The 23,455-nt window shown below is 39.6% G+C and overlaps 1 protein-coding gene across 2 annotated transcripts in view; it reads left to right on the forward strand.

Annotated features, from left to right (window-relative positions):
* Nucleotides 1–20: 20 nt before the first annotated feature.
* htr4 (5-hydroxytryptamine receptor 4) overlaps nt 21–23,455 on the forward strand; it is a 185,890-nt gene continuing 162,455 nt past the window's right edge. For both annotated transcript variants that reach the window (XM_074674560.1, XM_074674561.1), the window contains exon 1: nt 21–785. In XM_074674560.1, the coding sequence (XP_074530661.1) occupies nt 783–785 (3 nt within the window). In that variant the 5' untranslated portion in view covers nt 21–782. The remainder of the gene's footprint in view (nt 786–23,455) is intronic.

Consider the following 23,455-nt stretch of genomic DNA (forward strand, 5'->3'; position numbering starts at 1 on the left):
CGCCCACCCCTAAAAGAAGATCAAACATGGGCAGGCAGGTGCAAGACTGAGAAGACTCGTCAAAACATGTGAAACACGAAGAGGAGGAAGAGATTGGTCAGAGGTTTCTTTAAATTTTGACCATGACATCATCCAAAAAGATCGCAAACATACGTTGCGTCTGTGCCCTTTTTGACCTACAGGAACATCTTCAGTCTTCGCCATGAGTGCGCACACGCAGCGTCACACGCAGACAGAGAGGGAGGGAAAGTGAGTGAGTGAGGGAGAAAGGGAGGGAGAGAAGGACTCGGATGCTTCTTTCACTTTGGGGCTGAAGAGGAGGGACCAGAGCAGAGCCGGTTAATGTCCGCTGTGAGTTCAGGGAGAGCGGCAGAGCGCGCGCGACGCCTCCTCTGCTGTCATACCTCGCGCGCCGTGTCTCCAAACATCTGCGGGGTCTCCTCACCTCTACACGAACCCTCGACGGGATTTCAGTCACGCTGTCTTCAGCTTCTCATCGGTGTCTCCAGAGGCGCACGGACTTCCACTCCACGCTGGTTCTTTGCGCACAGACACTTTATCCCCACGTTCCCACAGTGTGCCCGCTGCGCTCCCAGTTATCGTTTCCCTCCTCTGAAGACTCCCCGGTGTCACAGCTCAGGGCTGTACTGTACTTAACTCTTTTTAAAGCTTGATTAATTTGTTTCGCGTTGAACTCTGACAGAAGAACAAACAATGTGATTCTGGCTAATGAGGATTTGGTGTCGTGACATGCTTTAAGGACCCGGCGTCTCCACGAGGACATGGTGAGTTCAAGCCGCTTTAATTTTGCAGATTATCGGACAACTGCTGTACGCGTCCCCAGCTTGCTTGGCTTTGGAGTGAGTGTTTGACCTCTGTAGGTCATAAGCCGGAGCAAGTGTCACCTTCCTCAGAGGGAATCAATGTTAATTTCGTGGTCGTTTTGCTGAAAGGTGAAGTTTGTAGCGCTGTAATGTCACCTTGGAGGGATTTTGGAATCCACCTTCAACGTTATCAGACTTCATTTTCAGATACAGAGCAGAGTTCTTCTGTAAATCTTCTCATTTTTCCTTTATTGTTGCACTGTTCAAGATTGGGATGTTTAAGTATAGATGCATGTGGCGGTATTTACGAGAACCATGACGTTAAACCAGTGTGTCAAGTCACCAAAGCGTGATTGCATGTCAGTGTGGAACTGCTCAGAAGAATGAATGTAGTTTGCAGCCTTCATGGTGTGAGACTTTTGACCTCGGCGTGCAGAAACCTTCACTTTCCCCGCTTGGTATCGATCCACTCTGATGTGAATTATTGCCTCTCATACATGTGATTCTGGGTGTGAGGACTATTCCAATGAGCAGTTCATCGATAACGAGGGCTATAGATCCAGCTGATTGACTGTCAGATGTCACATGTTGTGTCTGCGTGTGTGTGAACAGTGTGTATGAGGGTGTGGGTCGTGAAGATAGTAAAGAAAATGGGATTATGTAAAGGAAAGCACTGACAGAAAATCACTTTTATCGCATGATCATTGAAGGTTATTGGGTTTCAGTTGAGAGACTTCATGAAATATGGCTTGGTTATTGACATATAATGGTCTCTGTTTTTCTTTGTACTCCTTTTATTTTTGTGAATATGTGGTTTAATTGAATTTCTCTGTTTTTCATTGTTACAGATAGTCGCTCATTCACAAAAGATTACTTCATGAAATGAAAAAAATACAGGAAAATAGTTTCTCTGGGTGAGAAATTTGATTCAAAAAATGGTTTTAAACCTTTTTAATTACCAAAAAAAAGTTAAGATTATGAACAGAAAAACACAATTTGAAATAATTAAAGAAAATTAGAATTCATTTGGATTTTTTTTCTCGTTTTTGAGGATTTTTAATCAAAATTTTGACCCTTTCTCTCATCTTCAAAAACCTTCCTCAGCTTCACAAAATAAATGTCAAAGTCACATTTTTCTTCAGGTCACTTTAATTATTCATCGATTTTGTGTTTTGAGGTAAAATTCCTAATCTAAGTTAGCGTGTCTGGCTGCTTGGTGATTCACTCCTCTGTCAGGTTGTTCTATAATTTAACTCTTGTGTGTCTCTCATCCTGAAATATTAAAATGTAGTAGCGTATTACAATTTTCTTCTTTTTCCATCGCTGACATCAGTGTTTGACAAGCAACCAGTTTTTGAAGAGCAGTAATGAGCGTGCGTGCCATTTGTTGAGTTGTACTGGTGACTTATTTAACTCTGCACTTACTAAAGGGCTTTCTTTATAACGGTTGTGCAATATTTATGGATAAGACGTGCAGAAAAACAACGTGCCTGGATCAAAGGTGCAGGTTCAATGTGTCCCTGTAGAAACTGATATGATGAACGGAGGAAGGCAGCTGTATCACTCACTGTTCACACTCTGCTCGCCCACAGACAGAGCTGCAGATTCAGAGAGATGGTTTGGAGCGCTGCCAGAGCGCTTGTAATTTAACAGTCAATGCAGATCCCATCAGGTGTAAGTTATGTATAAGTGTGGGCAACAGGGCTCCTTGTTTGACTCCAGATCACTGATGCAAAACAAAGTTGAGGTCTGTTGTTAAAGTTTCTTCTCTCTGATTATGTAACACATACACACATCATTGCACACACCTTGTGTTTAAACTGGAGCAGTACATTTAAAGTTAAGCAGAGAGCACACAGGATGTCTCCTTTTGGAAAACATAAATAAGAAATCATCCCTGTGCTGCAGCATCTCTCCAGTTTTACTTGGAATGGACTTTTGAATCTCTCCACTTACGCTCTAACATAGGGAAGCTTTCTTCCAGATGTCCCTTTGATTACATCCACTTGTATTACTTCTTCGCTTCTCTGCAGAGCTTGAGTTGTGCTATTGAATTTATTTGAAGGTCTGTGTACAGTCATAATACGTGTATGTGAGAATTCTTTGCAGGGGATTGCCTTGAGAGTATGCAAGGTTGTGTGTGCGCATACATTTGTGCAGTGGTGTTTGCATGCGGACTGAGGCTTTATTTGCATTCAGCTTTAGAAAAAAGCCTGAAAGAAAAATTAGTGGTCCATTTCAGTTTGTTGCCATGACACAAGGTGTGACCAAACCCTCAAGTTATTTCTTCAGTCTTTATTATGCTCATATAAGTGAACTATTTCACAGGTTTTAAAGCAGTGTCCTTTTTTCGTTCTTGTAAATTATCATTAAAAAATGATGCAGCTTCTATTTTTTTCCTTTTCTTTGTATTGTATATTTTTCATAGCTTATAATTGGCAGATGGCAGGGTGAACTAACAGACTCTGGAGGGGATTTTTCATCTATTGTGACATAAATTAAGTGAGTCTAACTGGGAGGAACCCTGGGAAGCATCCTAAACACTCTGGGGACATCGTATATCTCGCCAGGCATGGGAATGCTTTGGGCATCCCTGAGGACAAAGGGGGAGGATAGATCAGTTTTCTTGACTGTGTGACCCAGAAGAAATCACAAGGATGAGCGATTTTAAATTCATTCGTTTGAGGCAGATGCTTCGCATGTTGCTATTGTAGTCCAGTAGGGCTTTAATGCTGAATTGGATCAAGCGTTGGTGATAACAGTTGGAAAGTTGGTGGTTGTACATAATTAGCATTTGTTTTAAAGCCATGGAACGGAAGATGATTCTTCTTTCAAGTTTTTTTCTTCACTGAAAATTATAAAACAAGTTGATTTTGCTCTACCAGAGGGCAGATCATAGACTGCATGATACACTGAAAAATGTTGCTGTGCAAACTTGTCCGCTTTTTGAAACCCCCTGAAAACTGATGTTGAATGTAAATGACTAATCAAAGAAATTTATACTTTACTGCATGAGTGTTTCTGGGCTGGTGCCTCCAATAGTTTAAGAACTATTAAAACAACTCAATGTAGTTAAATTATGTTTTAGATAATTAATCTGTTATTTGAAGAAGTCACCTAAGACCCATGGCTTTATAAGCGAATATCGTCTCCTGGCAATTTGCGTTAACTACTTTTTTTTTTCTTCTGTTTTTTTTTTTTTTTTTTTTGACTCCCTCTGTTTTTGCAAGTGGTCAGTCCTATCAGTAATGCAATGCAGACAAAACACAGCTCAGTTGCAAGTTGCACTACAGTTTCCTAATGGTTTGGGATGCCCATTACAGCAGCAAAGCATGGTTTGTGTTTAGAGCCAAGGCTCTGGGCTCATCACTACTTCCAGATTCACTTTCATAAATATGAACTGAACTGGTGCAAGGCTGCAGTGGCAATAACAGAGCCACAAAACACATGGAAACTTCAAGAGATGTGTGAATGGGTGCAGCTCAGTTTTCGTAACTGATCTTGCAGAGATTACTTGATTGAATATTTAGCTAAGAAGGTTTACTTATGTTCTTAGGCTAATACCACAGCTCACAGGTTTACCATTGAATGTCTGTTAGCAGATCTTGTTCAACCAGGTTGTTTGAACTTTTCAATGCAGTGACAAATGAGCACATCAGAGCACTCTGGTAGAAGTGGTTAAGAGCTTTGAGAAGCCAGGAGGTGCTGGTTGTAAGTGATGTAAGACTCTTAAGAGTTTTTCTGTGCACTGACTTAAAGTGTGTTGGGGATAAAACATTCTTAACTTAATACTGAATCTAAAACAAAGCAACGTTCTCTTCCAACCAACCTTAACTTTTTGAACTGTTGTCTTTAATGTACCGATGTTTCTTCCAGTACAGCAAGTTCCCTATATTTAGAGTCACTGAATGCATGAGTACTGCACAGAGCAGTCGATGCAGCTGTCGAAAAGATGAAAAGGGTTTCAATATTGAACAGTTTAATGCCACATGCTGCCACTGCTCATAAAGAAAGACAGTGAACCATATTGGTAGAGAAGGGTAACAAATTAGGTACTTTTATAGGTACTGACCAAATTCTGTCTGTAGTACTGAGGACTAGGGCTGAGAGAAAATTGAAAATGGATATATCAGGATTTTTGTTTGACAATATCGAAATCAGGATTATTTGTCAATATATATATATATATATATATATATATATATATATATATATATATATATATATATATATATATTTTTTTTTTTTTTTTCTTTTTCAAATTTAAATTCTTCATTTCATTTTTTTTTATGACTGGATTGGGGAAAAGTTACGACTTTTCTCCAGCGGAGGGTAAAACATTTCACATGATCTGCATTTTATGGGAAAATATGTCTCCTGATTCAGTCTGTAGACATGATCACCATCATTTAGATTTTTCACATGGAGGCTAATACAATAATCTCATGGTAGTTAAAATCAGTGGTTGGCACAAAAATAGCTCCCATGGCAAAGAAATATTTGACCAAAGATGAAATGAGTGGATGCTGTTCTTTTAGCTCATCTGTCACTATCCAAGACCAATTTGGCTGCAAAAAAATCATAGAAAGCATCTTACATCCTGGTAGAAAAAAATCGCAAAAAATATGTAAATTAAATCGTCAGGCCAAAAAAAATCGTAATAGAATCGAATCCCGAGAATAACATATTGCTCCAGCTCTACTGAGTACGGATTCTGGTGAAATCAAACAGTACCATGTTTGGGTACCTTAACACATCCTTGCAATTGTGAGGGAGTGGAAGAGTAGGCGATTCCCCATGCTGGACATGAACACAGCATTGCAAGTTTATATATTGAGATATAATAATGTTGAACTAAAAAACTTTGAGATTTTATTGTCAAGCAAATTAATCTGTTGTGTATCGATACTGATTGCCAGATATGGGCATTGTTTCCTTATTATCTCAAATGTGAAAGATACCCATCCCTACAGATAGAACATAACTCTACATGTTGCCATCATATGCATTCATGTGCAGTTAGTCTGCGGCTGCAGTCAGAGAAGGTTGAGACAGGGACACAAAAAAGCACAAAATTGGGTGAACCAGACTGAAAGCATCAATATTAGTTTTGAAGTCGAGCCAGAGTTAAAAGTTGGACGTTGTGAAGCTTTGGGACAAATGACACGCAAGTGGATGTGTTATTCAGAGGCATCCCCCTCTGTCACTCCTTATTTGCATTTAGCTCAAAACCTCAATGGCCACTGATACATTGAAGTTTTGGAGTTCAGGAGCTGGACTTATGCCATAATGTGCTTGCTACTAAAAATTCCATCCAAGTCTACTCTCTAAATTATGTGCATATGTAAATTTTCTGCATTAATGATCTGGTTTTGGGCAAACAGAATGCTGACCCACACTGTTCTGTGCCAGTGGAGGCGTCAGTGGGATGCTCATGTCCTGCAGGGATAAAGGAACAATGGAAGCAGTGGGTGTCTCTGGTTTCTGGACTCTCACACTAGAAGTCAGTGCATAAAGTTTTTTTTCTTCCACAAACATGGCTTTATTTTTCCTTTCCTCTGTTTATTGGTTGCAGATCACTGACTGTGACTATACCTTTGCTGTATTGATAAGTGCGCCAGTAAATGCACTGATCTGATACCATCGTGTAAGGGTCCACCCAATGAAAAGGACTAATTTCAGATTTTCATTATGAGATGTGCACTAAAACAACAAGCCCCACTGAGAGTGAAATGAAGCTTAGTCTAAGAGCCAATCAGCTACCATCAGATCCCACTGCTTCTGGGATTGATGGTTTGTTTTCTCTGGACCTTTGGTGTCCCCAGAGGCAGGTCATAAAGACTAAGTCCGTAGCTTTTTTCATCCCCAAATTTGCTTTGCGTAGTTTTTCCACGTCATGCACAGTTTGTTTACTTGTGTACAAACCTTGGAGCAACAGACAGATGTATAACCAAGATGTTTACTCATTAAATAGACAAACAAAAATGACCAAATCAAGCTTTGTGTGGTTTGAGCCTTATTTGAAAATTAGCTTTTGAGGAAGCCCCTGGAAATCTGCCTTTTCTATAGCTGTGTCTATGACCTAACATGCAGATGATTTTAATGACAACAACAATGACTGATTCAGGCATGGGAATGCAGTATCAGGTTGGTTTGCATGTTGTCTTGCTGTGTCACTATCATTCAGAGCCCTTCTCACTCTCTCTCCCTCAGCTGCTGAATAGAGGTAATTACCTCAGGTCCTTGAAGCGCTCTGCTGTCAGATCTGCTCCTGAACGCAGCCTCAGCTTAACACACAAACACTATCACCTTCACCCAAGAGAGAGGTGACTGTGGGGGACATGTTGTGGATGATTTTGTGTTTGGAAAAGAGTTTCCTTCACATTCTTAAACTTCAGTAAAAAATAATCAGTGAAAGTTGGATCAGGTCGTTGGATGGTGGAGATTTAAAGCCTTGGTTTTTGAGTTTTTATCAGTTTCTGAGTCCACTGAGGAGTACATTCTCCTTTTTGTCAAAACATAACTCAAAAAGTTAAGAACAGATCTTGACAAAATTTTCAGGAAATGTTCAAAATGGGATAAGGAAGAATTGATTAAATTTTATAGGTGATCTGGATCACCCTCTGGATCCAGGATTTTTTAAAGGATTCTTTATCAGTGTGAGATAGGGCCGTTTTCACCGAAAGTGTAAATAGCTCCATTATAAATGGTCGGATTGCTTTGCAAAACAATACAAGACAAGGTCACCATAATTTCTGACAGATGTAAAAGTATGATCCAGATCCTGCCAATATTTTGGATACTAAGATCTGGAAAATGAAATATGTTCAAGGTCATCATAACTTTCAACACTGTCTGGTAACAAGTTGCAGATTGTTCAAACCTGCAGTTAACACCAAATTGTAGCAGACAGTCTGCTGAGAGGAAGTATAACATTAAAGTAAGACTAAAGTGTTGCGTCAGAATCACAACATGCTTGGTGGAGGTCTGCGCTCTCTGAGTGCTTTTCCAGTTTTTCGGTTAAATCAACACTTCCAAACTCAAAGACACATAGTTAAAAATGGCTTTTAACTGAAAGAAGTTATCAAACCAGATGAGGAAGAAGCTTTGAAAATGTTTCTAAACTGCACCACAGAGCAACTGAAGACAACGTAACTCGACTGAGTCTCTGAATTCCCCAGATCTCAATCCAATACGTGGGATGTGCTGGACAATGAACCCTGATCCATGGTCCCACCTCAGAATTTCCAAGACTTTAACAGGATCTGCTGCTAAAATCTTGGAGCCAGGTACCAAACTCCTGCTTCAGAGGTCAAAAGGAGTCTGTGCGTCATCCTGTTGGGACTGCAGACTTCCTTGTCAGGCTGTGACATGTAGGTGGGGATGTGTCTTATGTTGTGGCAGTATCATTCAGGGTTAAACCAGCTTGGTGCCAACCAGCTTCTGCTCAAATCATGCTGTTGTGCTGGAGATTAAGGAGGCACGGAGGGACAGGACAAAGGTCGATAGTATAAATAAATCCAGCAGGGAATAAGCTGAAAACTTTGGCAGGTCTGCTGTATGTACTTTCATGCTGTTTAAGGAAGGACACAAGGACATGAGTAATCTGATAATAGACTTTTGATAAGGACTGTCACTTGTTTGATAGGTGTGTCACAGGTTACACCTTGTTGGCTCATGTCGTTTTACATGTGTAAAACAACATTAGCAACAGGGTGCTGAATACACGCATGACGTCCTGGATGTTCAGAGAGTTCCTGACGGGGCTGAACATCTCCAGGCGGAGAGAGCCAGTGATTAGCTGAATCTGGTTTATGCACAGACCGGCCAAGAGTTGTTAATTCTCTCAGTAGTAATGCCGGTGTGCCTGACGGGCTCGTATCTATTTATACATCTTGTTTGTTGTGTTTGTATACACATATTCTCTAACAGCCTGCTCTAATAAATGCAGCAGAGCTTAACTTTAAAATGACTTTCAGATGCAGATTAATTGGATCTTGCCACCCAAATGTTTCCGCACTCTCCTCTGGCGGTGAATTAGCCTGTGATAATGTTTTCTTTTAAGGCTGGTTACATCAAACACTACACACAGATGAGATTTAGTAATACAAACATCTCCCTGAGGCAGAACTGCTCTGGAGGCAGAAATAATCTCATGGTAGTTAACATCAGTGGGTGGAACAAAAATAGCTCCTGTGGCAAAGAAACAGTTGACCAAAGATGAAATGAGTGGATGCTGTTACTATCTGAGACGAATTTGTCTGTGAAAAATCAGAGAAAGCACCTTACATCCTAAAAGAGATGGTCTGAATCCAAACCTCATGAAGTCTTTGTAAGAACAGATTTTAAATTTAACTGGATAAGCACTTGGTGCATGGTTGCCCAAATTTTCTGTCCTTCTCTAAGTGATTTAAAACCAGATGTTCCAAAAATGATAAAGAACCAAAGCTTTTAACAAAAACTCCAAATCTATTGTCATTTTACACAACCCAAAGCTGAAATAGAAGGTAAGGGAAATGAAGATGGGAAGCAGTTGTCAGGAAATCATGAAAGCAGAAAAATAAATGTAAATTTCCTGATTGTTTGACGGCAGTTAAACCTTACAAATCAAACTAACACCTAAAACGCTTCACAAACTCATGAATGTAGTGGATTTTATTTTTCTTCGTCTTTGCACAGTGTGTGTCAACCTTAATCTGTCACACCTGCAGCTTTTATACAGCCGTGACATGTCTAACAGCTCTCGGTCACAGTTTACATTTTACAGTCAAGTGACACAGACGCTGCATGCACAGTCGTCAGTTTTCTATGAGGAGCTGTACTGAACTGATGGCAGACAGAAATTTTGCTCCTTTACATAAAACAGGTATGAGTTTTGGTTTGCAGGAACTAACACAAATATGGTCAAGTATCCATAAAAAGAAAGTTTTGGATTTGTTTCTTCACATACATGCCCTTTTTACAAATATATATTTAAATTATGAATTGTGCAATTATTTAACTTTAACCTCTACGCAAGGGATGCACCAATACTGATTGGTGGTAAAAATTATCGGTGTTATCGGTGCCCCTCAAGGCTCGATTGGTATCAGTGGGAAGAGATCCCGATCCAGGCAAACAGCTGTATGCCTTTTTTTTTTTTTTTTTTTAACCAGCGCTCTTTGCTACTTGATTTGAAATGATGCCTCTGATTCACTTGCTTTCTTTTTTGCTGCATTACTAGTCAACAGGGTATAGGCCTGTCACGATAATCAATAAATCAATTAACCGAACGATAAATAAAAACGTCCTCGGTAAGTTTGCCAGATTCGATAAACTGACACGTGCATGCATGTTTGTTTTCCTCCTCTCTTTCGACCAAAGAGGCTGAATGAGAAAATGGCTCACTACGTCTATCTTTCCTAACATCGCGGTGCATAGGTTCTATAGCGGATTTAGCGGATTTATAGCGGAGTGAGCATCTGTCAAAAATGCGATCTTTGGCATCTTTTGTGAAGGAGCTGCTAGCGCGTACACACGGAGAGAGCTGAAGCGAGCGTCCTGAGGGGTAAGGAGGAAACACACGCAAATATGAGTGATGGCACGAAAGACACGGTTCTTAAGCCGCCTGCCACAGTCCCAGTGTGGGAATATTTTGTTTTTTATCAGAATGAACAAAGTGTGAGCTCATGAACACCAACGAGCTGATATGTCACATTTGTTTGAAAATAGTGGCGACGAAGAAGAAGAAGAGGAGGTGCAGTGGAGCCTTGTTCTTACGGAGGCTTTTGGTCTGCAAAGTAAATAGAAATAGAAGCGCCAAATGGTGGGCGCTCAAAGACAGCTACATTGCCAAAGAAATGCAGCCCTTCAATACGGTTGAAAGCCAGAAATGTTAAAAAATGTTTGACAGACAGTACGGATTGACTGGGAAAAAGTACATGTTACAAACAATTCAGGAACTGTATAAACTCCCTTTTATTTAGGCTATAGTTTTTATTGTTGTTCTTTTTTTTTTTGAGTTTCGTTTTTTCTTTAGAGACAGGGTCTATGTTTTATTGTTTTTGATAAGTATTAATTATTTTCATTGACATGAATTTTTTTTCCAAAAAAAGAGTCCATTTCATTTGCATTGCATTTTTTTTTCTCTTTCTTGTTTGTTAAATTTATTATATTTTTTGTTTAATTTATTTTATTTAAAAGATCCTGACCTTTTAATTACAGTTAAATACTCTTAAGAAATTAAAGTTTCTTGCTTTTGATATGGTGTACTCACTTTATTATCCCATTTATCATAATTACATCAATGAAAAAATGGACAAAAAACAAAATAATATTGACAATAATATCGTGTATCGGTAATAATATTTTGGAAAATTCTTGTCTAGCAAAATTTGTTATCGTGATAGGCCTAACAGGGTTATAAAAGTTGACATATGAAAAAAATTGTGTATATTCTGAAGAATTGTTTTGATGGTAAACATTGAAATATTTTATAGTTTAGATAAATTTACATCAGTAATTCCAGTCTTATCTCACAGTAGAGCATGCAGATTATTATTTAACAATGGTATTGGTATCGGTTGATACCCAAAGCCCGGGTATTGGTATCAGTACCTGTATTGGAACCAGAAAAGTTGGATCGATGCATTCCTACTCTACACTTGTAACTGTTGAAACTGTTGAAATAATCCTATTCTTAACCTTTTAATCCTTAATAAACCAGCCAACTCTTGTCAAGGTCCCAAAACTGTGAGTATTTTTTTTCTTTTTGTAACAGCTTCTCTCTTGAGCTTTTACAAGAATAATATTTTCGGTTTGGTTTTAGATATGCTGAGCTCAGACCTCAAAAACCACTTGCATTTTTGTTGTTTAGAGTTAGTGATATTTAAGTAGAGGATAGACAATGTACCCCCTCATAATTTATGCATGCTGTCTGCAGGCTGATGGAGACTTCCATATGTATGACTTCCTTCAAGCCGAAACACAAAGAGCACCGTCTCTCAGGTCTTTTGTTTCCTCCTCCAATGACTTGTTCTTCATCAAAAGGCTACAACCTCATTTTCTTTTGTTTGCCTGCGCGTTAAGACACTTGAGATGCTTCTCTTTATATTGCAGAGGTGTGGTTTACGGATCTTTTGTTTTCCTCATGCCTAGGAGTTGTTAAATGTGTCATCAGATTTCAGGAGATCCCGTAGGATGTATTTCTTATTTTTTGTGCTGTGTGCAGGGTAAAATGTAGAGATATTATACCTCTATGAGTTTCTTTAAATAGATTTGTCCCTGACATTATCAACGGCTTTATTATTGGACTATGATCATAATGCGCGGACGTGGCAAACATATTGGGGTTAGCTTGTTTCACCTGATAATGAACGTAGATAATCTAGCTGCACTAATCGATTATTTTTCAGAAATCAGTCTTCTAAAGATTATTCTGGCGGATGGTGAAGTAGTGGGCTTTGCAGAGCTTTAATATTTATTGTTTACTGCAACTTTTGATTGTGGAAAATTGTATCAACGATGGCGTGAGACCTTTTATTGATCAGACCTCTGACTCCAGCTGTCAAACATGTCACATTATTCAGGATGAAAAATTGCAGGTTCAGCTCGGACTGATTACTGACAAACACTGACTTCTGCTGACCTTCTCTTTCTCTCTTTTACGCACATTAAGGAGAACATGCAAGCACACCTTTCCATTCTGCTGCTCTCTGTCTCCTCTAATTTCCATTTTACTCATTTGCCTGCTGCTCTTTAACTCAATTTACATTTTGAATTTCATTATATTTCATTCCCAAGCTTTTAATTTCCCTTCCATGTTCAGCAAACGCACTCAGTAAAGGTTGGCTTCACTTTTTTTTTTTTTGGTAGTGTCCCAAAATATCTGTAGTCTTGAGCCTCATGTGTTCGTCTGGCAGTTTCTTTCAGTGACTGTGACACACAGATGTGACCTGACCAATGATCCATGACACCAACTCCATTTTTCAGTTCATGTTCACTCTAGGGAAGTTAAGTCGAGGAAGATTTTGACTTTTACAAGATTCCTACATCGGAATATAATCCATGTAGAGCAGGACTGAGCCAGAGGGAAGACTTTGTTGTTGCTGCGGCTCCTTTTTGTGTCATAGATTCCAGCGTATCCTGCCAAAGAGAGCATCTCAGCTGCTTGTGTCTTTGTTTTGTGTCATTGGGGTGTAGTGGAGAAAAGGAAGGTGTTGACAGATCAGTGAGCCTGTGACCTCACATGTCTTCTAATAAACTGAACCAAGACAGGCTAAGGTGTTAGCCCTGAAAATGTCTTCAAATTCAAGCAAAAAGTGCCAATTTAGAAGATTCTTTGTGGTTGAAGAGGTCAAACTGTGTCTCAGCTGAGTTTTGGATCAGGCTATCGGCATTTTGAGGCCTTTTTTTAATCCAACAGCTGATAGGAAATCAATTTTAAACTTTCATATTTTGGCTCTGATGCCGCTGCCACTGTCTGCAGTCACTCTTCTGTCTCCAACCCTGTCCCACCCACAGTACCATCTGATTGGTTCCAAGCCGTTCCATGGCTGAAGTAACAACCAATCAGCAGTCAAAGCTGTGGATGCACAATCTCACACACTAACACACTCGAAATTATTAAAAGCATCCCAGTCCTCAGCAACTCACAACTACCAGTATCATTACTGTGAGCCCAATAACGTTATGTAAACATCAGTGGCAGCTGTGCTTGCTGGCAGTCCCTTTAGACGTGTCTATAAATCACTTGAATCAAAGTTGCTGATAATATTGACATGGAAATAGTCCATGATTGTAGAAGTATGTGCTTGAGAGAGAAAGAGGAAAAGTAAAAACCTCATGAACTCTATTCTGCCCTCCCTGAACGCAGGTGCTCCGCTCAGCAAATCGCTGAACAGTTCTTGGTGAAATGAGAGACCGTCGTTGTTGATTTGGTCATTTATTGAGAGTCAACGCACAGAGGCACAGTAAAACAGATATAAAATGATAACACAGTCTAAGTGAGCAAAGGAAGTTGATTCTTAACCAGCTGACTTCAGTTAACGAAAGTCTGTTAGCTTAATGCTAACATCAATTGGACACCCCATTAACAGGCTAACGCCAGTAGCATCGTGACTTTCTTACAGTCTATTAACTTTCACAGACACATAAAAAAAATCTCATCTGAACAATATCCACAGGAAAAAATTGTCCTGGTTCTTAAAATGGTAAGAAATGTTTTAAACTGCAAATTTACAGGAGCTGTCTGTTGATGCTTCTTTCACTTTGGTCACTAATGAATATCTGCTCCTAGTATTGGTTATCGGCCTCCTTGACTACTAATAATCAGTATCGACATCAGCCCTGAGAAAAACACATCAGTTGATCTCTGGTCTAAGAACATGAGACAATGTGTAAGGGCTAAAATCTGCTGCTTCTTGAGTGTCCACTTGAGACTGGCTCCGGGAGTACAGGAAGTCACATACACACCTGTCGTTTTCAAGGCAGAAATTAACTTATTTACAGCCTGGTTCAAAAAAATGTCTGCTGTCTGAATTGCTAAGTTTACTATCAGCCTACACTGTACGGATGGTGATTTTTTTTCTAACTTGGCAGTCCAGTTGATGTTAAGATCAGAGATACAGCTCAGGTCATCGTCGTGACTGACGGGCACCCTATAGTTGTACACTGTCCAGTTCAGGAACAGACAGGTGACCTCAGGAAGACTACGCCCATGTTTTATACAGTCAGTGCTTTCAACTTATATCAAAGTAAAAAGTTGCTGCCACACTCATCAGATTTCATTTACTGGTTCCTACACCTCTATGTGTATGCTTTGTCAAAGAAGCTGTAATTTTTGTAACAGTGGGTCAAAAGTCATTGCTCATTTCTAAGAATTAGGACATCACCTAATATTTACTACAGATGTGTGCATGTGTGTAAGTGTTTGATATTGTGTTCATGCATGCGTGCTTGACAGTGTTTGTCCTGGTATGTGTCACTGTAATCCTGAAGTGTGTTACTCAGACGCCTCACATCAAAGCTCTCATCAAACAGACTGAAGAGTGTGTGTACATTGTTCTAAAGGCTGCCCACCTGCATGCACTCCGTGAACATACACATACACACAGACGCACACACACACACACTCACATTGATGCGAGGAATAAAGATGTTCGAGTACACAGAGAGAAAATCTGTCACATAAACATGGTTTTATAAAAATAGAGATGGGTTTCTAAAATCTGTTACGAGCACATTAAGCTGGTGTGTAGTGTGTGCGGATTGTCCAGTGGGATGCTATTTTTGTAAGGGATTATGTTAAAAAAAAAATAATCCCGGGTTTATTCTTTTGACCAGACGACCTCTGGCCAAGTGTAACCCCCTTCACAGTGAGACAAACACATGCTTAAACACGAGTACAACACTCTTGAAGTCCACAGTGACTCTCTTGGTTCCTGTCTGATACCAAAACCTGGGCAGGGCCAAGCTGAAACAAGTACAGTATGAGTCTGTTTTTTTTTTTTTATGAAAGCATCTTTCAGTGAGAAGTTCTCATCCAAAAGTTGTGCTGTATTAGTGCAAAAATTGCAAAACAAATGCCAAAGATATGCAAGTTTCCATCCACTCCCACCATGAGAACCATTTTGACCTAAAAATAAAAAAAGCCTCAAAAGTTTGTGAGGAAGTTGCACACTGAACAGCATCTGGAGCTGCTTACTGAAGTTTCTGTGATAAACATTGCTAGTTGAAGCTGGTTGATTTCAAATTAATTTTCCATATGTGTGTAACAGTTATGAGGGCGATGTTCATGGCCTGCTCAGTTTTTGTCCCGGCTGAATCATGCTGCTGTAGGAGTTCCCAAAGCCTCAAAAACAGACTTTTTTTTGAGATTCTGTACGATACATTTAGTCTAAACTAAATCAACTGTTTACTCAGACTCTTTGAGGAGGCCAGGAGTCAAGCACTAAAGCTCTGCTTTGTTTATTTTTCATAAATGTCTGACCAGCAAAGATCGATGGACTAGAATAAGTGGCATAACAACAAGGTCCACATTGTGTCTGAGTGCTCCTGTTTATACCCGACAACATGGAGAGGGTTTGAGAGGTGCTCAGGGTTTATAAGTTCAAATGTACAGTTTTGTGCTTGTGATGTTTTCTTGTGCAGTTTTACTGTGAGTGAGCAGCACAGACATGGACTCAGATGGGAAACCCAAGCTTGTGCTAACCCCACTCCCTGAAAGATGTTTATACCAGATTGTTTTAACCAGAGCAGACTGGAGCTTTTACTGGGAGAAAGAAAACGATAGGGGATGAAGATAAAGAGAAAGCAAGACGCTATAAACCTCTAACCTTTTCACCTTTGTAGTCTGGAGACTGTTAAACCTTTGACTCTGACTTTCTTTCTAACAAACAGTTGGAGACCTGGGTCATGGGGGAGCTCTATATTCTAAAAGCAACTTTTATGTTCCCCCTCCCTGAGTACACTAGAAGATATTATCAAGCAGTTTACAGCCTCATCATGGTTTATCTGTTACCTTTTTGTTAGCAGAAAAACAATCCATAGAATCTATCCCACTGGCATTTTTTCTCTCAAGTTGTGTAGAATAGAGCTGCTTGGCCAGAGCTCATAAACTTCACAACATGATGATCAAGGTTCATCTCTAACACACGGCTCTGCTGTACAGTCTTTTAAACCTTGTTAAGGTTGTGAAAATAGGTGGTCTGACCCTGAAATGACCTCATTAACCCACTGTCAACAATAGTTGCTACTTTTTTTTTTTCCTTTTCTGGAATCTCTTGATATGTTGCTTTGACTTTTGGTAGCTAATTTTAGTATAAATATGAATTATTATCATTTATTTATATATTTTTTAATGGGAATGAAAAATCATACAAATTATGTACAAGGGAGATCTAAGGAAATAAAATGCATGCATTTATTTTGCAAGGGGAAAATTTAGGATTAAACAGGTTAAGGTTTCAAACATGTTCAGTAAGAGTTTGAATAAGGGTTAATACTTCAATATGAGGTGCATACCCTTAAAAGAAACAGTAATATTTACTACCAGTAGTAATAGTACTCAGTACTGACCCAAAGTTGACAGTTTAAGAGAAAAAAAATGTCAGAACCATTGACTGTATAAAACATGGACGAAGCATCCGCGACGTCACCCGTCTGTTCCTTCACTATGACGCCGGCTGTGAGTTTTTCTCGAGCAGCTACAAGGCGACTGGTGGGCACGTGACCTGAGCTGTGCCTCTGATTGGAAAATGAAACGACCCTAATAACTTCTAAACCACAGACAAAGAAAAAAATTTACTCAATGTACAGTGCGTGCCCATGGTGAAATCAGCGTTTTAGACCGAAGCTGTTCTTTAAACCAGGCTGTAAATGTGTTTTTAATGCTGTAAAAGTTGTTTTTTATGGCTGGGTGTGTTCGTGACTTCCAGTCTTTCTGCAGCCAGCCTCAAGCAGATTCTCGACAAACAGCAACTTTTAGTATTTCCTTCTGCCCCTTGGTCAGAACCTGCAATAAAGTTCAAAGCTTCTAACATTAGACTGCTTTAGAAACTGAAACACATTTCAGCAAGGAGCAATTAACACCAAGTGACAAACCACAGAGAAAACACCTAAAATCATTGGGATACACAACTGCAATTGAAGGATTTGTAAAAGATCAAAAATTGGGAAATAGACCCATAGGAATAGTCCATCACAACACATTTTCCAATAACTAAAAAAACAACTAGATTTGCTTCCACTTGCAACACAAACTAGTAGGTTTCTCCTAATGCCCAGTTTTAGATTTTTGATGCTTTTTAATTGAGGATGAACAGTTGTTTTGTAGCTGGGATAAATACAAGGGTTTTCTGCTTTATAATGATTTTAGAAAGGAAAAAAAAAAGTAGAGTGAGAAAAAAAGAAAATACAACCAGGAAACAAACAAAGACAAGATACAATGAGCAAGGGGGAAGACAGCCTGAGTCTTGTTTGTATTCAGCGTGTTTACACCCAAACAGTGACACAGTGTTCAGCTGCAAATCAACCTGTGTGCTCTGGAGCCCCTGTGTTTTTTTATGTCCCTTAATAAATCTTATCTCAGACACACAAAAAATCCCAGCTGTAACTGTGACTCATGACAACAGTCATCAGGGACACCATCAAAGCTCAGAAACCAGCTGTAGAAGTGATGGAGGACTCAACCACTTGAGCTCACATTGATACATGAATACAGCATTTGTAGGGCACATCAACATGTCATGGTTTTCAAAATGAGCTTTTACGTAATGTACATAATATATGCATCAAGCACAGCAGCAGCACAGGCAGTAATGTGATACAGATACAGATGTTCAGGCTGCTGCAGATGTGGGTCAAACGGAAGAGGCGATAACTATCAGTTTACAGCCTGTAAATGTGATAAACAGAAATGATGTGTATGTTAATGTGACGGAGGGAAAGAACGTATATCTTTAATGTATACATCAGGGGCACATTACTGTCGCCTGTGATTTATTCAGCTGCTTAAAGGATGATTTACATATTGTGAATAAAAACATGGAGATGTCAACCTGAAGGGTTCAGAGTGTGAATCTGACAAACAACTTCAGGATGTAAAGAATAAGAAAAATCTTTGAAAAATCTTCCTGGACACCACTGCTCCTTTGCATCAAAGGAGTCAGGTGAGGTGGTTTTGGATTTGGAGAGGATGCCTCCTTGACGCCTCCCTTTGGAGATGTTTTGGGTTTGTTCACCTGGGGGTAGACCCCAGGATAGACCCAGAGCGAAATGGATGGGATCATATATCCTTTCTGGGTTCAGAACACTTTGTCCCCAAGGAGGAGCTGGGAAACTTTATTTTGGAAGATGATCATCTGGGTCGACGTGTAACCTTCAGCCCCTATGATGAAAGATATAAGCCTATATATCTATGGTTTATAAGGAGTTTCCACTGGATAAACACATTAATCAATTCTTTATGTTATCTTTATTACAATATTTGGCATTTCTTTCCATTTAAGGTTGCTAGCCCTGCAAGTGCTTCAAACTTTAGACTTCTTGAAAAAAGGCAGAAAAAAAATCTTGAAAAAAAAGCCAATTATGGATGAAGGTCTAAATCAGAGAGCAGAAATTACTTTTTAACTGTCTTAAAATCAAAACTGTTAGTAAGGCTGCAACCTGCAACTGTTTTGATCGGCTGTTGAAAGATTATTCAACCAATCAGATAACCAACTGGTGTTTCCTAGATTGTTGATGGGTAATTTTTTTGTTTCTTTGTTTTATTGCAGTGTTGATTGGGGTGCATCATTTTTGTAAATGCTGCACACCTACCATTAAAATAAAAATAAAAAAAATGAGACAGCACAAGGTAGGGAAGTAAAAAAGACACAAAGACAAATCCATCTTGAATTGCATGTGTGCTTTTTACATAATACTGCTCAAAAATGTCCAGTAAAAGTTTTCATGAAAGAGAAACAAAAACATTTTCTGACCTCTGCATTAAAAACTTCCACCTTTGTTAACATGGAGACTCTGCACAAACACCCTTCCTCCTCCTTGTGCTTTTTGTCTTTCAACAGACTGAACTGAAAGCTAATTAATTCTTGCTGAATAATTAAAAAGAACTTTTTAATTGAGGTTGCAGTCCTCCCTGGAAGGTAAACACCTAAATCTTCAGGAGGCTCTGTGGAGGGAATAAGATATGGCTGAGTGATACAGTCGCTGCGGGGGTTACTGCAGAGAAAACACAACACAGAAGCTGAAGCTGGATTTGTCTTTGCAGAGTTTGCACACAAAGAATGAATATTTATTTTTCTTTAGATAAAGACTGTTCAAATGTCTCTTCAAATATGAAAGATACAGAATGATGTGTTTTACCCTACTCTATCAGATCCCACAGATGCACAGTTGGACTCTACAATATTAGTTTAAAAATTTGAGTTGTTGACAGCGTTGGAGGAAAAGTCTGACAACTTCAAACTCTTCACTTGTCACTGTGGTCCATTGTGCCTGTGTCACTACTCCAATATCTCCCCTGAACAACTGTTGAATTACCTGTAGAGAGAAGGCTGCTGTGGAGCTGCAGGAAACATAAAGATTTAAATGTCAACAGTCTCTCCACTGAGCATTTTTAGTTCCTAAGCTGAGAATAGACCCTTGACTTTTCCGAACAGCTCTTCATGTCGTCTGAGCTGAAGTGCTGCAGCACGTAGAGCATCGGTAAAAAGAAAAAAAAATCCTCCATCTCTTTGTCTGCATCTCTGGCTTTAACGTCTTTGTCTGCTGGGAGATGTTAAATAAAAATTAACAATAATGAACATGCAATTTATCATTCATCATGGACAAGCTGTAATTTAATACCTCTAACTGTATTTAATGAAAGCTTAATCAGGGACTATGAATAGATAACACCACCTTGTAGACGTCTCTTCTCAGCCCAGGGAGTGTCTGCAGATTAAGTTTTACAAGAGTCTCGGTTGTCTGCCGCTCTTCCTGATGTAATAAACGTCATCTCGGTGCTCTCTGATGAACGACTTTGATTATTTTTTTTTACCCCTGCAAGTCGACAGACTCTAATAGGGTTTGAATCATCAGCTCCCCAGGTAAACAACGAGAAACAGGTGAAGTAAAATCAACTTTTAATTAGGCCAAGGATAGTTTTTGCTGACGCTCAATCAGGTTTCTGTCCAGAGGGAGATAAAGATGGACAAAAACGTCCCCCTGCAGCCTAAACAGCCACTCCTGCACAGCCAAATCCACATGTTGGAGCCCGATATCAGCTTCTAAAGTGCAGATCAGCGCTTTGGATGCCTTCAGGACATAAATACATGTTTGTGTTGGTCAGTGAGCATGTAGGAAAATGCAAACCCTCTTAAACCACTTTGTCCCTGCATAAAACTGCTGTGAAAATGCACTCTTAGCAGATGTGAAATGACTGAAAGAGATACGGATGTTAGCTGGTCGATCCTGAGAAGTATTGCAAATTTTTTCAGATCTTGCAAAAGATTTTAGGTTCAACATAAATATTTTCACTCCCATGTCCTTTAAGTGTCATTTGTTACCTATTTCAACAATGATGATAACAATCTTAAGACTTGTGGTAAACTTCTGACTTAACTCTTTCCTCCTCACTTGTCTTTGAGTGACTTTGCTGTTTTGTTTGTTTTGGCCCTTAACATGAGGTTTCATGCTCATCACAAGCAATTTAGACTAAAAGATGAGGGAAGGGACAATTCAGAGATGAGATGAAACTTTAGATTTGAGATGTATTTTGTCAGTCACAAGGAGTAAGGTGAAGCTAAAATAGTAAAAATTGGCAATGCAAAGGTAAAAAGTTCAGAATAAAGTAGGAAACTGATAATCGTTGATTCTTTGTGTCTGCTTGGACGGGCCGAAAGAGCAACAACCCACAGAAAACTCTCCCCACTGTCACGTGGAAAAGAAGAGCAGTTAGCCAAAGGAGAGCTCGTCTCTCAGACTGAAAGAGCAAAACATGGAGCTGACACCTGAACATCAGTCCACGAACTGCCCTCTGCAAACTTCTTGAGTGTTTACCTTAGGTTGTTAGGTTGGTGAGAAGTCATCAGTTTATCCTGGCAGGGCCGTCAGGGCAGTCAATAATAGCCGGCTGAGATGGCACCGTTATGACCGCACAACCCGAGTCTGAAAAGACAGAAATCACAAGGTGGACTTAGATTGATGTACTCAGCTTGAACTCTTTCTTTGGGATGCTGGCCAGGACTGAAGCAGGTGGGCGAACTAACCATTTTAAGAGCCTGGGTACTGGAAAAGTCCAGTTAGTGTAAGAGCTAAGATCAAGCGCTTTAAAAGTTTCCCATAGGTTGTCAGATTGTAAGCATGATTGCACTTAATTTGAGTTACATCACTCAGATGTCATATCTTTAACATACAGAAGAAATGAGCTACCCATACATTGTTTTCCCTCTATGTCCCTTCTGCATCCAGTCTGAGGCGTTCTCTGTGTGCTTATTTTAGCAGAGCTCCAGTGATGACTCAAGATGACATGGTTCCCAGCTCGAGCTGGTCCCTAAGAGAGCTTAAATGTCATCTGCATATATATTTACAACTCTTCTGTAATACAATCTTTTCGTTTAATTGTGGGATGGCTGTGACCTGAGAGCCAGCGTGGTTGTAAATAAAAGAAAAACTGAAGAACTTTGAGATAATTTGTGTGCTAATTTGTGAGAAACTGAAAAGGAGGGAATTCTCTCTTGGTCCTCCTAAATAATTCCTCTCTAATATTAGACTTAAGTCCCACTGGGAGGAGCTCCGTAAAGTCATCCATGCATTTAAGCCATTTTATATACATGATCTGTAAGACTACCATATGTTTTCAAAGTAGAAGAAGTGGGACATCTTCTCAGCTCCCTGAGCTCTGATGTATGGAAACCATGACATGTGAATGAATGCCGAAACATTTTTTTTTTTTTGGAATGAATGTATGTAAGTATTTTTAATTCTACTAAAAATTGTTCATTTGTACTTGAGACCTCTTGGGTTTTATAGCCAGAATGCACCGGATGAGTCTCAGGTCAAGCTCCACACAGTCATGGCACTGGATCAGATAGGTTTTCTATTCAAGTTAATGTGTCAATGCACACTGGACCCACTACGTCGCACTCTTTCTGCGCCCTTGCTCCGGCAAGCTGCAGCTCCTGCATCAGGTATGCAAGACTCCTGTTTTTGATGGTGAAGCTGTGACACATCAGTTTACAAACAGGCAGATCAAGCAAGAAGACACGCACACTCACACCTCAGTGACTGCCAAGGTATGCCTGTGTCAAAACTAGGGATGGGTACCAAGTTAGGTACTTTCATGGGTACTGACAGAATTCTGTCAAAAGTACCGGGTACCGATTCACATAAAATCAGAAGGTGCCATGTTTAGGTACCTAAATGCATCCTTGTGACTGTGAGGGAGTGAAAAAGTAGGCGATTTTCTATGCCTGACATGATCACAGCATTGCAAGGTTATATACTGAAGAATCAATATGTTAGATTGAAAAAATATCACATTTTATCACAAGAAAAAAATAATTTTTTTACCACATAACACAAAAAGTACTAAAATTGGTACCGTTGAGTACCAGTATCGGTTGCCAGGTACCGGACATCTGTACCGTATCGTTCCAAGTGTGAAGGGTACCAATCTCTAGTCAAAATCAGATTGCTTCTACCTTGACAATGGCATCATATTGGCATAATGGGCGCAGACATGCCAGGAGTCAACAGGTGTGACATTTTATAGCCTAAAATGAATGAGGAGAGGCTCTTCATTTGGGTGAGAACTGAGGAAGTCCTTGGTCTCCCTGCTAAAAAAGAAAAAAAAAAGATAAATCTCCTGTTTTTCATGCTCAAACTCTTTGAAGCATCTTTTCCCTTACTGCAGCACATCCACTTGTTAGACACACAGCTCCAGAGCTGGTTCTGCGTTTGTGTCTTACTTTACAAAGTGAAGCAAAGATGTTTTCAAGGTTTTTCCTCTTGGAAGACACAAACAACTCTCTGTCAAATGTCATTCTCTCCTGACTCACTGCTCTCCAGCGAGTGACACTAACGACAGCTGCCAGCCGTCATCCTGCTCAGAGCATATAAAAACCCTAGTCTGTGATGGGACATTACTCTAAAAATAGCATTTTATTGGC

This window comes from Halichoeres trimaculatus, unplaced genomic scaffold (genome assembly GCF_033239565.1).
Source record: "Halichoeres trimaculatus isolate MK-OKI-2021-1 unplaced genomic scaffold, fHalTri1.1 fHalTri1_scaffold_7, whole genome shotgun sequence".
NCBI classification, from domain to species: Eukaryota; Metazoa; Chordata; class Actinopteri; order Labriformes; family Labridae; genus Halichoeres; species Halichoeres trimaculatus.